Genomic DNA, 13,345 nt, shown 5'->3' with positions numbered 1-13,345 from the left:
GGGGCCAAATACTGGTTGAATAACTGTTTCTTTATTACCCACAAGGGGCTAAACACAGAGGGGACAAACAAGGACAGACAAACGGATTAAGTCGATTACATCGACCCCAGTGCGTAACTGGTACTTAATTTATCGACCCCGAAAGGATGAAAGGCAAAGTCGACCTCAACAATACTGGTTGAATAATTTTGATAATATTTCTTCCGTTTGTAGTTGACTTGCATATTTTAAACCTCAATCATTTCTAGTGCCACTGCAATAGTGATCAATTGTGATTTCATAGCACCACACACACACACAGACCTGCGTATTCCCTAGACCAGTGCTTTTCAACCTTTTTGCTGGAGCGGAACCCCAAGGAAACATTTCACTGGCTCGAGGAACCCCTGTGCAATAATTTAATTGTCTTATGCACACATATCTGCACAGGAGAATTAAAAATTACTGCCGATTTTAGCAGTTTTGTAACTTCTTGCGGGACCCCTGGACTGTACTGGCGGAACCCTGGTTGAAAACCACTGAGTTAGACCAGTGCTTTTCTAACTTTTTGCTGGAGCGGAACCCCAAGGAAACATTCCACTGGCTCGAGGAACCCCTGTGCAATAATTTAATAGTCTTATGCACACATATCTGCGCAGGAGAATTAAAAATTACTGCCGATTTTAGCATTTTTATAACTTCTTACGGAACCCCTGGACTGTACTGGCGGAACCCTGGTTGAAAACCACTGGTCTAGACGGACTCGATATATTTTTTTAAAACTGTACAGTACCTATTCGATCATAACCATATTTCATAACATAGATATAAAAAGAAAAAGTAGTTTTGTCTACTATTGTATATCTGCTACAAGGATACACTCAGCTACGTGTATTGTGGGGGTAAGTAAAAATTGTATACAAATTTGTTTCTTTACTACCCACAAGGGGCTAAACACAGAGGGGACAAACAAGGACAGACAAACGGATTAAATCGATTATATCGACCCCGAAAGGATGAAAGGCAAAGTCGACCTCGGCGGAATTTGAACTCAGAACGTAACGGCAGACGAAATACGGCTACGCATTTCGCCCGGCGGGCTAACGTTTCTGCCAGCTCGCCGTAAAATTATATACATATTGCTTAGTTTACCCGAGGGCATCACAATATCCTAGAAAATTACATCTGGTATGAATATGGAAGACGTTAAACCCTTGGTAATTGGCTCGTTGTAAGGTAAACATTAATGTTTACTGATAACAAAGAGCCAGCTTCATCATCGTGATGATTAAATATTTCATTTTGTTTCCAACTTTCGTTGCATCTTGAATTAGTTACAAGAATATGGATTCTAATGGCTAAATAAGGAGTGAATATCTTTGATGGTAATCCTTTTGTAGCTGACTTGCAAATCTAAAACCACAATCATTTCTACAGCCGTTGCAGTCAGCTACGAGTATTATAGGATTAATTAGAAACTATATACATATTGCTTAGTTTACCCAAGAGATTCACAATCATCATCGTTTAACGTCCGCTTTCCGCGCTGGCACGGGTTGCAAGAAAATTACATCTGATATGAATATGGAAGACGTTAAACCCTTGGATATTCCCGACTCGACTGTTTTGACCAATTTGGATAAAGTAACGCAGAATTATAGTAATGATAAGATTTTAGGCAGTGAAGTATCTACTGAACAAAATTCATTGGACACAAAATTTCGCTGTGAAATTTGTGGGAAATTATTTGGCAAATCCAGTAACTTAACGCAACACAAAAGGGTACACACGGGAGAAAAACCGTTTCGTTGTGAACAGTGTGGAAAATCATTCAGCCAGAATAGCCATCTTGTTATACATATGCGTATCCACAGTGGAAATAAACCTTACCACTGTGAAATATGCGGAAAATCATTTTCCGATAATAGTTACTTAACAAGTCACAAGAGAATACACTCTGGGGAAAAGCCGTTTCAGTGTGAAATATGCGGAAAATATTTTAGTCAGAAATCGAGTCTGGTTACTCACGTACGTACTCACACTGGGGAAAAACCCTACCATTGCAACGCCTGTGGTAAATATTTTTCAACTAACGGTATCTTGGCAAGGCACCAAAAAATCCACACTCAGGAGAAACCTTACCACTGTGAAATTTGTGGAAAATCCTTCTCGGTTAATTCTAGTCTTATAAATCACAAACGGACACATACTGCGGAAAAGCCGTATCGCTGTGGAATTTGCGGAAAATCCTTCGTTCAGATTTCACATCTTGTCTGTCACAACAGGGTCCACACTGGGGAGAAACCCTATCGTTGTGAAATCTGTGGTAAGTTCTTCTCTGTTCGTTCGCGTCTTGCGTATCACGAAACGACCCACACCGGGGAAAAACCTTTCCGCTGTGAAACGTGTGGGAAGCATTTCGCAGTTAACAGCGAATTAACGAAACACATAAGAGTACACACGGGAGAAAAGCCTTATCAATGTGAAACCTGCGGAAAATCATTCTTTTGTAATTCTCGGCTTGTTGATCACAAAACGATTCATACAGGAGAAAGGCCGTTCCACTGCGAGATATGTGGGAAAACTTTTACAAATAACAGTGCGTTATTGACACACAAAAAAATACACGCTGACGAGAAAGCTCATCATTGTGACATATGTGAGAAGTCGTTTGTGAATAAAAGTGATTTAACCAGACATAAAAGGGTTCACACAGGAGAGAAACCCTGCCACTGTGAAATATGTGGAAAATCATTCAGTAATAATTCTATTCTGGTCATTCATAAAAGAGAACATACTGGGGAAAGACCCTTCCACTGTGAAATGTGTGGGGTTTCTTTTGCCTGTAAGGCTAAGTTAAAAAGGCACAGCAAAAAACATACAGGGGAAAAAATCCATTCTGTGAAATCTTGATATAATTAAAAATGTTTCTGGATGTTTCTTGGGACATTTAATTCATGTCTCAGGTGTGATTTATGCAAGGGTAAAATTGTCCACTACACTGTGTATTTCATATACCGTAAATCCTCGAATATAATCTGCATTTTTACCCCAAAATTTAAAGGTCAAAATCCCCAGTGCGTACTATATACGAGATTAAAAATGAAAAATATTTTCTAAGCTGTCTGGCAATGTGAAATCTGTGGAAAATCATTCTCTGTTAATTCTTGGCTTGTTGATCACAAAATGATTCATATGGGAGAAAGACCCTTCCACTGTCAAATGTGTGGGGTTTCTTTTGCCTGTTAAAAAGGCACAGCAAAAAACATACAGAGGAAAAAAGCCATTCTTTTGTGAAATCTTGATATAATTAAAAATGTTTCTGGATGTATCTTGGGACATTTAATTCATGTCTCTGGTGTGATTTATGCAAGGGTAAAATTGTCCACTACACTGTGTATTTCGTAAATCCTTGAATATAATGTTACACATTCATATCTATGTGTATATGTAGGTATACGTGTGTAGAATACATCCCCACTTTTGGCACTATTTTATTAGTAAACAGTACGACCTGTGTCTAAAGTATATAAGTATTACTACGCTAAATGTCGGACAGTTCGTGTAACATGTAAAGCAAATAAACACGTAAAACGATAACAATGCCTTCATTTGAGTTGTCTATCACCCATTAGAACGAAACGACAAATAACATATAATCTGCATTTTTTCCCCAAAATTTAAAGGTCAAAATCTCCAGTGCGTACTAATGTCGAGATTAAAAATGAAAAATATTTTCTAAGCAATGTCCGAGTCTCTACTTGCTCTCGTTCAGTAATAATTCTATTCTGGTCATTCATAAAAGAGTGCATACTGGGGAAAGACCCTTCCACTGTGAAATGTGTGGGGGTTTCTTTTGCCTGTAATGCTAAGTTAAAAAGGCACAGCAAAAAACATACAGGGGGAAAAGCCATTCTGTTGTGAAATCTTGATATAATTAAAAACGTTTCTGGATGTATCAAATTATGTTGGGATGATAGGCAAAGTTGACCTCAGAACGTAGCAGCAGACGAAATACCTATTTCTTTACTACCCACAACGGGCTAAACAAGGACAGACAAACGGATTAAGTCAATTATACCGACCCCAGTGCGTAATTGGTACTTATTTAATCGACCTCGAAAGAATGAAAGGCAAAGTTGACCTCGGCGGAATTTGAACTCAGAACGTAGCGGCAGTCGAAATACCTATTTCTTTACTACCCACAAGGGGCTAAACACAGAGGGGACAAACAAGGACAGACAAATGGATTAAGTCGATTGTATCAACCCCAGTGCGTAACTGGTACTTATTTACTCGACCCCTAAAGGATGGAAAGCCAAGTCGACCTCGGCGGAATTTCAACTCAGAATGTAGCGGCAGTCGAAATACCTATTTCTTTACTACCCACAAGGGTCTAAACACAGAGGGGACAAACAAAAACTGGTACTTATTTAATCGACCCCGAATGGATGAAAAGCAAAGTCGACCTCGGCGGAATTTGAACTCAGAACATAGTGACAGACGAAATACTGCTAAGCATTTCGCCCAGCGTGCTAACATTTCTGCCAGGTCGCTACTGTTTTGTGAGTAAACCAAATTTTGTAACAGTAATAATAACAATAACAAACTGTTAATATTTATGAAACATATTTATTTGTCATAATGGAAGAAAGCAAAGGACTGACGTCCTGGAATAATTCCAAAAATGAAGAAGGAATTGTCTGAAATACCAAACCCAAGAACTGTGAAGACTTCATTATCTTGACCATCAAGGAATAAATATTGTTTTATACTTTCAGCCGTTTCGTGTGGAATATCTCCAGGTATCTGGTAAATATTGTTATATATGTCTGTTATATAAACATATTCGCCATGTATGTTTAGACATGGTCTGTATATATAATCCCTATCAAAACCTGGCTGTAGTTTTATACTCCTGACCAACAACTGATCCCGGTACCAACAGATTAAATAGTGACCACCACTCCACCTCTGCCAATCCTTCCATTTCACAATAACAATATCCCCACCAGACGTCACTGCTATATCACACACCAATACCCCTCGCTCTTTCTTCAGCACATCCACTCCAGAACACACCCCACAATTATATTTACATGTCCCACCATCAATATCAACTATATCTACATAGTAGTTGTAACAGCATCTTCCCTCTTTAGTTCTGTCTCCAATCTCATGACCACCACACACAAGTTGATTGTCGCTGTGTTTATAAATCCTGTTGTAGTATTTCTTAGTATTGATGGTTTTTAAACGACAGAGATCCCTTTCAAAGAACATCAGCTGTTCACCAAAGGCAACTATGAAACATTCATCTGTCCACCAACATATGTCTAGTGGTGGTTGAGGTTGTGGTAGTTGTTTATGTTGCAGTATATCACCTGTTGCGGTGATTACCGTGACAGTGTTTCTAAACATAAACACACTCACCTTCTCATCTAACTTAATTAGTTTACTGTTGTAGTCCTTGGCATCCTCAATATCATAATCAACAGGTTCCTCGAATGAAGGAATGGAAAGCGGGACCATTGCTGTTCTATATGGCAGTTTCCTCACAGATATTTCATCAAACCCTGACATACTCTCCGCTATGTAATTACCACATCTAACCATAAATCTACCTTTACCATCTATTTCACCTGATCTACCTCTTTCTTCTCCATCTTCTCCCCTGTATTTCAATTTAATTAATTCACTACTGTACATTTCGTTGTTCGTCTGAGATGAAATAGAAGGGAAACGAAGACCAGAATCAAGCTTTGATAATGATATAGATTCTAGAACCTCCAATTGGTCTCCATCGATCTTTAACCAATGACATTCACTCAAGTTAATATGTACACACCAGTAAATATTCCCCACTTTTCTCCATATTACACCATAAGGTACTTGACTTTCCCAAACTTTATGATTCACCAAATCTTGTTGCTTCAGTTGAAATATTTCTTGTCTGTCAGGAACTGTGATAATTATGTCTCTTTCTCCTGTAAAACACACACCACCCACTAAACTTCCAATATCTCTGTGACATAGCAATTGCCTATTTCTATCAAATATTTTAACATTTCCATTATTGGCTTTTTCACATACAACTATTTGTCCATCATCGGAGATATCAAGATCTTTTACTTGAACAGGGCAATTGTCTGTCTGTAAACGACAGACGTCGAACCTTTCCCGATTAGCCTTAAACAAACCTTCAACATACAATTTGTTACTATCATTATACCTGTAGCTTCCAATAAACCTCGGCCCTTTACAGTTTATACAGGAGAAATCTACCTTATCTTTATAAATTCTTTTATTCAAAAATATTCTGTTGTATTCCCCATTCTGGGTCAAACACACAATGTTTTTATATTCACTGTAGTCACTAAAATATCTTTCCCACCAACCATGAATGAACAAAAAACCGTCATCGAGTGTCACGTTATAAAACCCAAAATAATCTCGGTAGGTTCTAACTGAATGTAAATACTGACCATCACTGTTGAAGAAAATGATGAATCTTTTATTATGGACAATGATGGCATCATTAGCATTAATTACAACATTATAGATCTCGTTAATATAATTACTACCCCCATGACTGTATCTCGTTAATATCTCAGGTATGTCTATTTGTTTATTTTCATTGACCGTCAAATGTATTTCGTCAATATCGACAACATACAAATTACATTCGTCTCGCCATTTACTACACACCAGTTGGTTGTTTGACAAAGAAGCAATGCAGCAGTATTTACTGCTTGTCTGGTAATTTACAAATGACAGTGGAAATTCCACTTTTAATGTCAACAGTTGGTGTTCAACAGCATCATCATCGTTGTCATCATCTTCACCATCATTGTCATCATCTTCACCACTATCATCATCATTGTCATTATCGTCACCACTATCATCATCGTTGTCATCATCATCAACATCGTCATCAGAACCACCAGTCATAATAGCCAATGTGTTTGACTGCCATTGACACATATCGATTAAGTAGCTGACATTCAGTTTGACAGAATCCAGAAGTTGACCGTCAAATGTGAATATCATAATGTTTTTATTATTACTGTCATATACTGCAATCAGGTTATTTTCAGTAATGATTGAATTGTCAATTCTCATCGGTTCCCTGTTTCGAAGACCTGGAGGGACAACATCAATATGTCTAGCTTCTTCAGAAACTGTCAGATCCTCGAGATATAAAGTCGAAGACAACATTTCACCGACACAGATGTTTCTGGAAAATACATCAACCAGGTCGGCGTACATGTTTACCAGTTTATTAGTAATGTGATCTCTCACCACCAGGTTATGATCAGTCATAGCAAACATACGGCTGTTGTCAATTAGATAAACAAACAATTTATCAATACATCCACCAAAGATATCGAGGGAGGGTTTCATATGCGACAGTAAAACACTAGGGACCATCTTACTGTTACTGCCACTACCACCACTACCGTTGTACTGAAATACTTTTTTCCTAGTAACAATCAATAGCTTTAGTGTTTCCTTGTCTATTGATAATGATTTCACTACAAAAGGGATATTAATTCTATGAATGATTTCGACTTGATTATAATTTTTAATGTTTAAAATATCTAAATGAGATGGTTTATCGCAATAAGAAACCATTTGACCGTTACCCAGCTTACATACTCGTACATAAGGGTGGGTAAATGATACAGTTCTAACTGCCTTTGATAAGTTTTCAATAACCCTTAATTGTCTCTCCAGGGGCAATGTGATACCTATTTGATTACAGTCCCATTGGCATATATCTGTAGCTGCGGATGGCAGAGATAATCTAGACACAATGTCTCCTTCTTTAGAAATGTAAAACAAGCAATCATTATTTATGTCGGACACCACCAACTGTCCGTTTGGGAGATGACATATTTTGGCAATGAGAAGTTTCTCTTCCTTTTCTTTGAGCTGTATATTTAGATTTCTGATATAAGGATTTTTGATGCGTAAACTACAGCTGGACCCGTCATGACATTTGAAAAGCAGGACCCTATTGAGTGCAAGGTCCACTGCATAAACTGTTCCTTGGGAGACAGCAATGTGAGAGGGGGCAGTTAGGGGTAGTTTCCACTGCCATTTAATTTCACCAAATATATTGTAACATATTACAACAGACTCTCTCTTGAACACAACATAGTAATAAACATTGTCAGAGTAGATGTGATGAGGGTAGCCGTAGCATGGAAGGGATTTTTCAAAAAGTTCTTCACCACATGTGGAATAAAACACCAGTTTATTTTTCTTTCCATCTACGACCACAAAATTAATAGGAGTTGCAGCAATGGTGACATTTTCATGACCCAGAGAAATTCTTTCCATAATGTCAACTTGGTCCTCCTTAATCAACATGATATGTACTTCCACTTTGTTTTCAGTGGTGGTCACAGCTAAACACTTATTGGATACAATATGACATATTTTAATGTATTCAGCGTGGACCTTAATTAAAGGGATTTTGGTTAGTTCAGGACATGTGACATACTGAAGTGCTTTAATTTCAGAGTAAAAAATCAAAAATGTTTTTGAGTTCAATCTACAAAAGACAGAAGGAAAGAAGGGAAAAGATGAATAATTCTGGCGAATTTTTCCTCCAATGTCAGTGAATAATATGGCTTTCTTATTCCTGGAGATTATTAACATAGAAGATGTTGACATAGGTAGAATATTTGTAATATCATAATAATCCTCAACATAAATCTGGTTGTAGAAAGTGGGAGTATGTAGCTGGTTGGAGTAAGACAACCTGGGCCAAAAGTCTTCAGTAGTTCTTACAGCATGAGGAATACCAAAATAATCAACCAAGAAAATTGTACTCGAGTCAACAGAGATATTCCGACCTTTCACGCCAATTTCTTTCTTTGACATACCACCAGTGCCTGAAAGCTTATAAATAATATGTCCCTGGAGGACATAAAAATGGTTTTGGTATGCAGTTATGTTGGTTGGAAGTTCCAGAGAATGGGTACACACTTCAAATATCTGCTGGCCATCTAGGTTATAACAAGCAACTATGTTGGTATTTGAAAATGATAGCAACAGCTTATTCTGTGGACCTACAACAATAGCTGATGGTGCCTCTTTGACGAGGAATTGCTTTGTGATTTTACTATCTTCCCAATCAATAAAATTTACAGTCTTACCGAACATTTCTACACCTATAACTGTAGAATGTTCTAAGTACGAAACCCTGTAAAAGCCTAATTGAAGCGTTTGAATTTTAAGACTTGAGGGGCTGATAATTAGAATAATTTTCCTAAATGGAAGGGTGGCCAGTACAGTGTCTTTACCGATTCTGGTAAAATCGGTGACAGAAGATGGGCAGTGGACTTCATTTCTGTTACCGTTCATTTTCACACAACACACTGTCATATAATGACGGGAATATGTCACAACTCCACCCTGTATAACGACAATATTGGATATAATGTTGCTGAAGCCTTCATCAGATTCAGTGAACATTGCTTCTCTGGTCACAACTGGACAAAGAGGTCGGAATTTGTCAGTTATTTTTGGCGCCTCAATGCTTCTGTGTTTGTGTTGCAAAACATTTTTCTTTACATATTGTTCCAGAAAACATTCAAGTTGTCCAAAGATAATAAAATCTTGACTGTAATCACATTTCTTAACGTTTTTCTGCAAAATTTCAATTCTCTGTGTAAAATCTTTTAGAAAATTGCTTTTATCCAACCCTACACTTTTTAAAATGGCACAGATTTTTTCCCGAGAATTCACCAACATGTTAATTTTGTCTTCATACGCATTGAATCTTGTATAATGCATGCATTTGTCCAAAACAACTCGTCTTCCAATTGTTTTACACTTTTCACAGTCTTCTTTATGTCTGTCTTGTTTCGTTGTTGGCTGATACGAAGATTGGTTCTGTGAGGTTTCCGTCTCTAAAATATCATCTCTCCAATATCTGCACTTTTGATTGTAGACTCCTCCTTCATCACAAAAACTTGTTTTCTGAGGCTTAAGTATTCTTGAAGTATTTCCTGTATTGCCTTCCATAGTGAATCTATAATGAAATACAAAGAAAACGTACAGCTCTGTGAAAATTTTAAATTTTAAAGATGTTCACTTCATTGTTTTAAACACACAACCAAAATACATGCATTTCTGTCAGCATCATCATCATCATCATCATTTAGCATCCGCTTTCCATGCTAGCATGGGTTGGACGGTCCAACTGGGGTCTGTGAAGCCAGAAGGCTGCATCAGGCCCAGTCTGATCTGGCAATGTTTCTACAGCTGGATGCCCTTCCTAACGCCAACCACTCCGTGAGTGTAGTGGGTGCTTTTTACGTGCCACCCGCACAGGTGCCAGACGGCGCTAGCAAACGGATGGATGGTGCTTTTTACGTGCCACCGGCACGGGGCCAGGCGAGGCTGGCAAACGGCCACGAACGGATGGTGCTTTTTACGTGCCACCGGCACATCAGGTTGTCAAATTAACATTTAACCCTTTCGTTACTGTATTTATTTTGAGATGCTCTGTGTTTCTTCCAATTACTTTAAATATAACAAAGAATTTAGTAAAATAACTTAGTTATCATTAAGCTAGAGTTAGGAACATAAATTGTGACTAAGGTTTGGTGGAAGATTTTTAATTCAAAACTTATGAAAACAAGATATTTGTACTACAGAGCCAGAGGTGGTTTCAACCGGGTTGGTATTGAAAGGGTTAAAAACACTTCTACATTTGGGCAGATGGACATTAGAAGCAGTTGAGAGGGTGTGGATTGAAGGAAATTTAGGCTATCATTTCTAGCATATAGAGTGACCACATTGAGGTCTCTTTCTCTCATGTCTTCTGCTGATTATTTTTCTTCTTAACCCTTTTGTTACCATATTTCTGTTGAGATGTTTCTTTCAATTAGTTTTAAATATAACAAAGAATTTAGTAAAATATTGTTAAGAACATAAATTGTGACTAAGGTTTTGAGGAAGATTTTAATTCAAAACTTATGAAAACAAGACATTTGTACTACAGAGCCAGAGCCAGTTTCAGCCAGTTTGGTATCGAAAGGGTTAAACACACCTCTACAATAATATTCAAACTTCATTAACCCCTTGACGCCGGTATTACCGAAGCATTCGAGACACTGCTCCGGGTTTTTTTTTTTTATCTAACTAGCAGTATCGCCCAGCGTTACTCGGGTTTGTAAGGGAAATAAGTATAAAGCATTTTTAGAGAGTTATAGCAAAAAATGCATTAAAAATGGAAAAAATATGATGGTAATTTTTTTTTTTAAATCGTTGACTCATCGTAGACATTTTTAGAGAGTTACTTCACTTTAAAAAAATATGCATTAAAATGGAAAAAAATTATGGTAAATTATTTTTAAAATCGTAGACTCATCGTAGACGCGCGCTAATACCCAGAAGGGCTCGATATGAATCACGACTATAAGATACCCGGTTTTGGTTAAACTGCACCGCAAAATGTGGGAGTAGTTAGGAATCTAAATCGGAGTAGACAGACACACAACCTTACTTTTATATATAAAGATGAGGTCATACAAACACACAAGTGCCAACGAGCTCGCGTCTATTTACGTTCACCGTTACAATAACATAGCGTCGTACATTTACGTCTACCGGTTTATGAAAACGAACAAGGTGAAGCTATTTATCCTAATATGATATGCACGAGTTATTCTGCTCAATAAATCTTAAAAAAAATAATAGGTTGCATATTGTACAACTCAAAACTTGGTGTTATGCATGTAAAATATTCGCATGTCATTTGTCTATTGCTAGTCTCATGATCTGAACGTGGTCTAAAATAGCTAAGATAATGCATGGAACGGCGAGTGTGCGCACCTCAAGAGATTAAGTACACGATAGTGAACGTAGGAGTGACTGTGTGGTAAGTAGCTTGTTTACCAACCTCAAGGTTCCGGGTTCAGTCCCACTGCGTGGCACCTTGGGCAAGTGTCTTCTGCTATAGCCTCGGGCCGACCAAAGCCTTGTGAGTGGATTTGGTAGGCGGAAACTGAAAGAAGCCCGTTGTATATATGTATGTATGTATATATATATGTATGTGTGTGTATATGTTTGTGTATCTGCGTTTGACCCCCCCCCCCACATCGCTTGACAACCGATGCTGGTGTGTTTACGTCCCCGTAACTTAGCGGTTCGGCAAAAGAGACTAGTCGATCCTACAATGACCACCTAGCAAAGTCAATAAAACACAAAATAAATAATTTTTTTAAAACAAAGTAAATAAAACACAAAAACACAAAGGATCGACTAGCTAGCGCGGGTGCGCGCACCGGGACCACTCTTAAATAAGTACTTGAAGATTTTGCGAATGAAAAAACTAGATCCTAAGATTTTGCTGGCGAATTCATAAGATAACATAGACTTTTATTTACACGAAAAAAAATTTAGGATCTTTTCCTTTTGATGGACGGAATTTTCTAGTTAACTAAACAATTTGAAACTTCGTATACTGGTAGAATGTGTCAAAAGAAAACATTATTGTAAACAAAATTGAAAACAAAATTGTAATTTGTAAGTTTAACGTCCCGAGTACTACTAGCGAACAATGGTCCCGGTGCGCGCACTCGATCCTACAACGACTTGCGAGTATGTTTGTATTTCAAGGCTGAATACATATCAAAGAAAATTAAATAATATTTTTCGAACAAAGTAAATAATTTTTTTAAACTAAGTAAATGAATTATTTTTATAAACTAAGGTTAGGGTTAGGGTTAAAAAGTCGTAGGATCGACTACTTACGACTAGCTAGCGCGAGTGCGCGCACCGGGACCACTGTTCGCTAGTAGTATCGAGGTTACGATGCATCGACGTAACGATGTTTGGTACTACTAGCGAACAGTGGTCCCGGTGCGCGTACTCGCGCATCCGCACTAGCTAGTCATGAGTAGTCGATCCTTCTTACTTTGTGTTTTGTGTTATTTACTTTGTATAAAAAAAAATTATTTATTTAGTGTTTTATTTACTTTGCTAGGGTGTTGTTTTAGGATCGACTAGTCATGACTAGCTAGCGCGGATTCGCGAGTACGCTTGTGCGCGCACCGGGACCACTGTTCGCTAGTAATACCACGATGTTTTTTAGGGTTAGAGTTGGGTAGATGCGTCGGTACCTCTGTATTTAAAGTAGTACCGAACTTTCTTCTAATTCTTCCAAATCTTTCCGCTAAAACTGTATTGAAACCATTTGGGCAATCTTTCGTCTCTAGTAGACCTTTCCGTCGATTTCCGTACAAAAAAATTTTTTTTTTTAACATATGGGCTTGCGGGAACTTTTGAAGTAATGAGAGCAAAAGAGACTAAGAGAAAGCGATTGTATGACGAGGGAAGTTCTTTT

General features: G+C 37.8%; 2 protein-coding genes across 2 annotated transcripts in view; one reads left to right on the top strand and one right to left on the bottom strand.

Moving 5' to 3' along the window:
• Positions 1-996: 996 nt before the first annotated feature.
• Positions 997-13,345, top strand: part of LOC115226500 (zinc finger protein 729-like) — a 66,710-nt gene continuing 54,361 nt past the window's right edge. Inside the window, exon 1 of the mRNA XM_036515169.1 lies at positions 997-2,880. Coding sequence (XP_036371062.1) covers positions 1,558-2,880 — 1,323 coding nt within the window. The 5' untranslated portion in view covers positions 997-1,557. The remainder of the gene's footprint in view (positions 2,881-13,345) is intronic.
• LOC118768466 overlaps positions 4,592-13,345 on the bottom strand; it is a 9,463-nt gene continuing 709 nt past the window's right edge. Inside the window, exon 2 of the mRNA XM_036515038.1 lies at positions 4,592-10,024. Coding sequence (XP_036370931.1) covers positions 4,612-10,017 — 5,406 coding nt within the window. The 5' untranslated portion in view covers positions 10,018-10,024 and the 3' untranslated portion in view covers positions 4,592-4,611. The remainder of the gene's footprint in view (positions 10,025-13,345) is intronic.

The sequence above is a fragment of the Octopus sinensis genome, linkage group LG30 (assembly GCF_006345805.1).
Source record: "Octopus sinensis linkage group LG30, ASM634580v1, whole genome shotgun sequence".
Classification (NCBI taxonomy): domain Eukaryota; kingdom Metazoa; phylum Mollusca; class Cephalopoda; order Octopoda; family Octopodidae; genus Octopus; species Octopus sinensis.
Note: the sequence above shows the minus strand (reverse complement) of the source record. Positions and strands in the feature narration are given on the sequence as shown.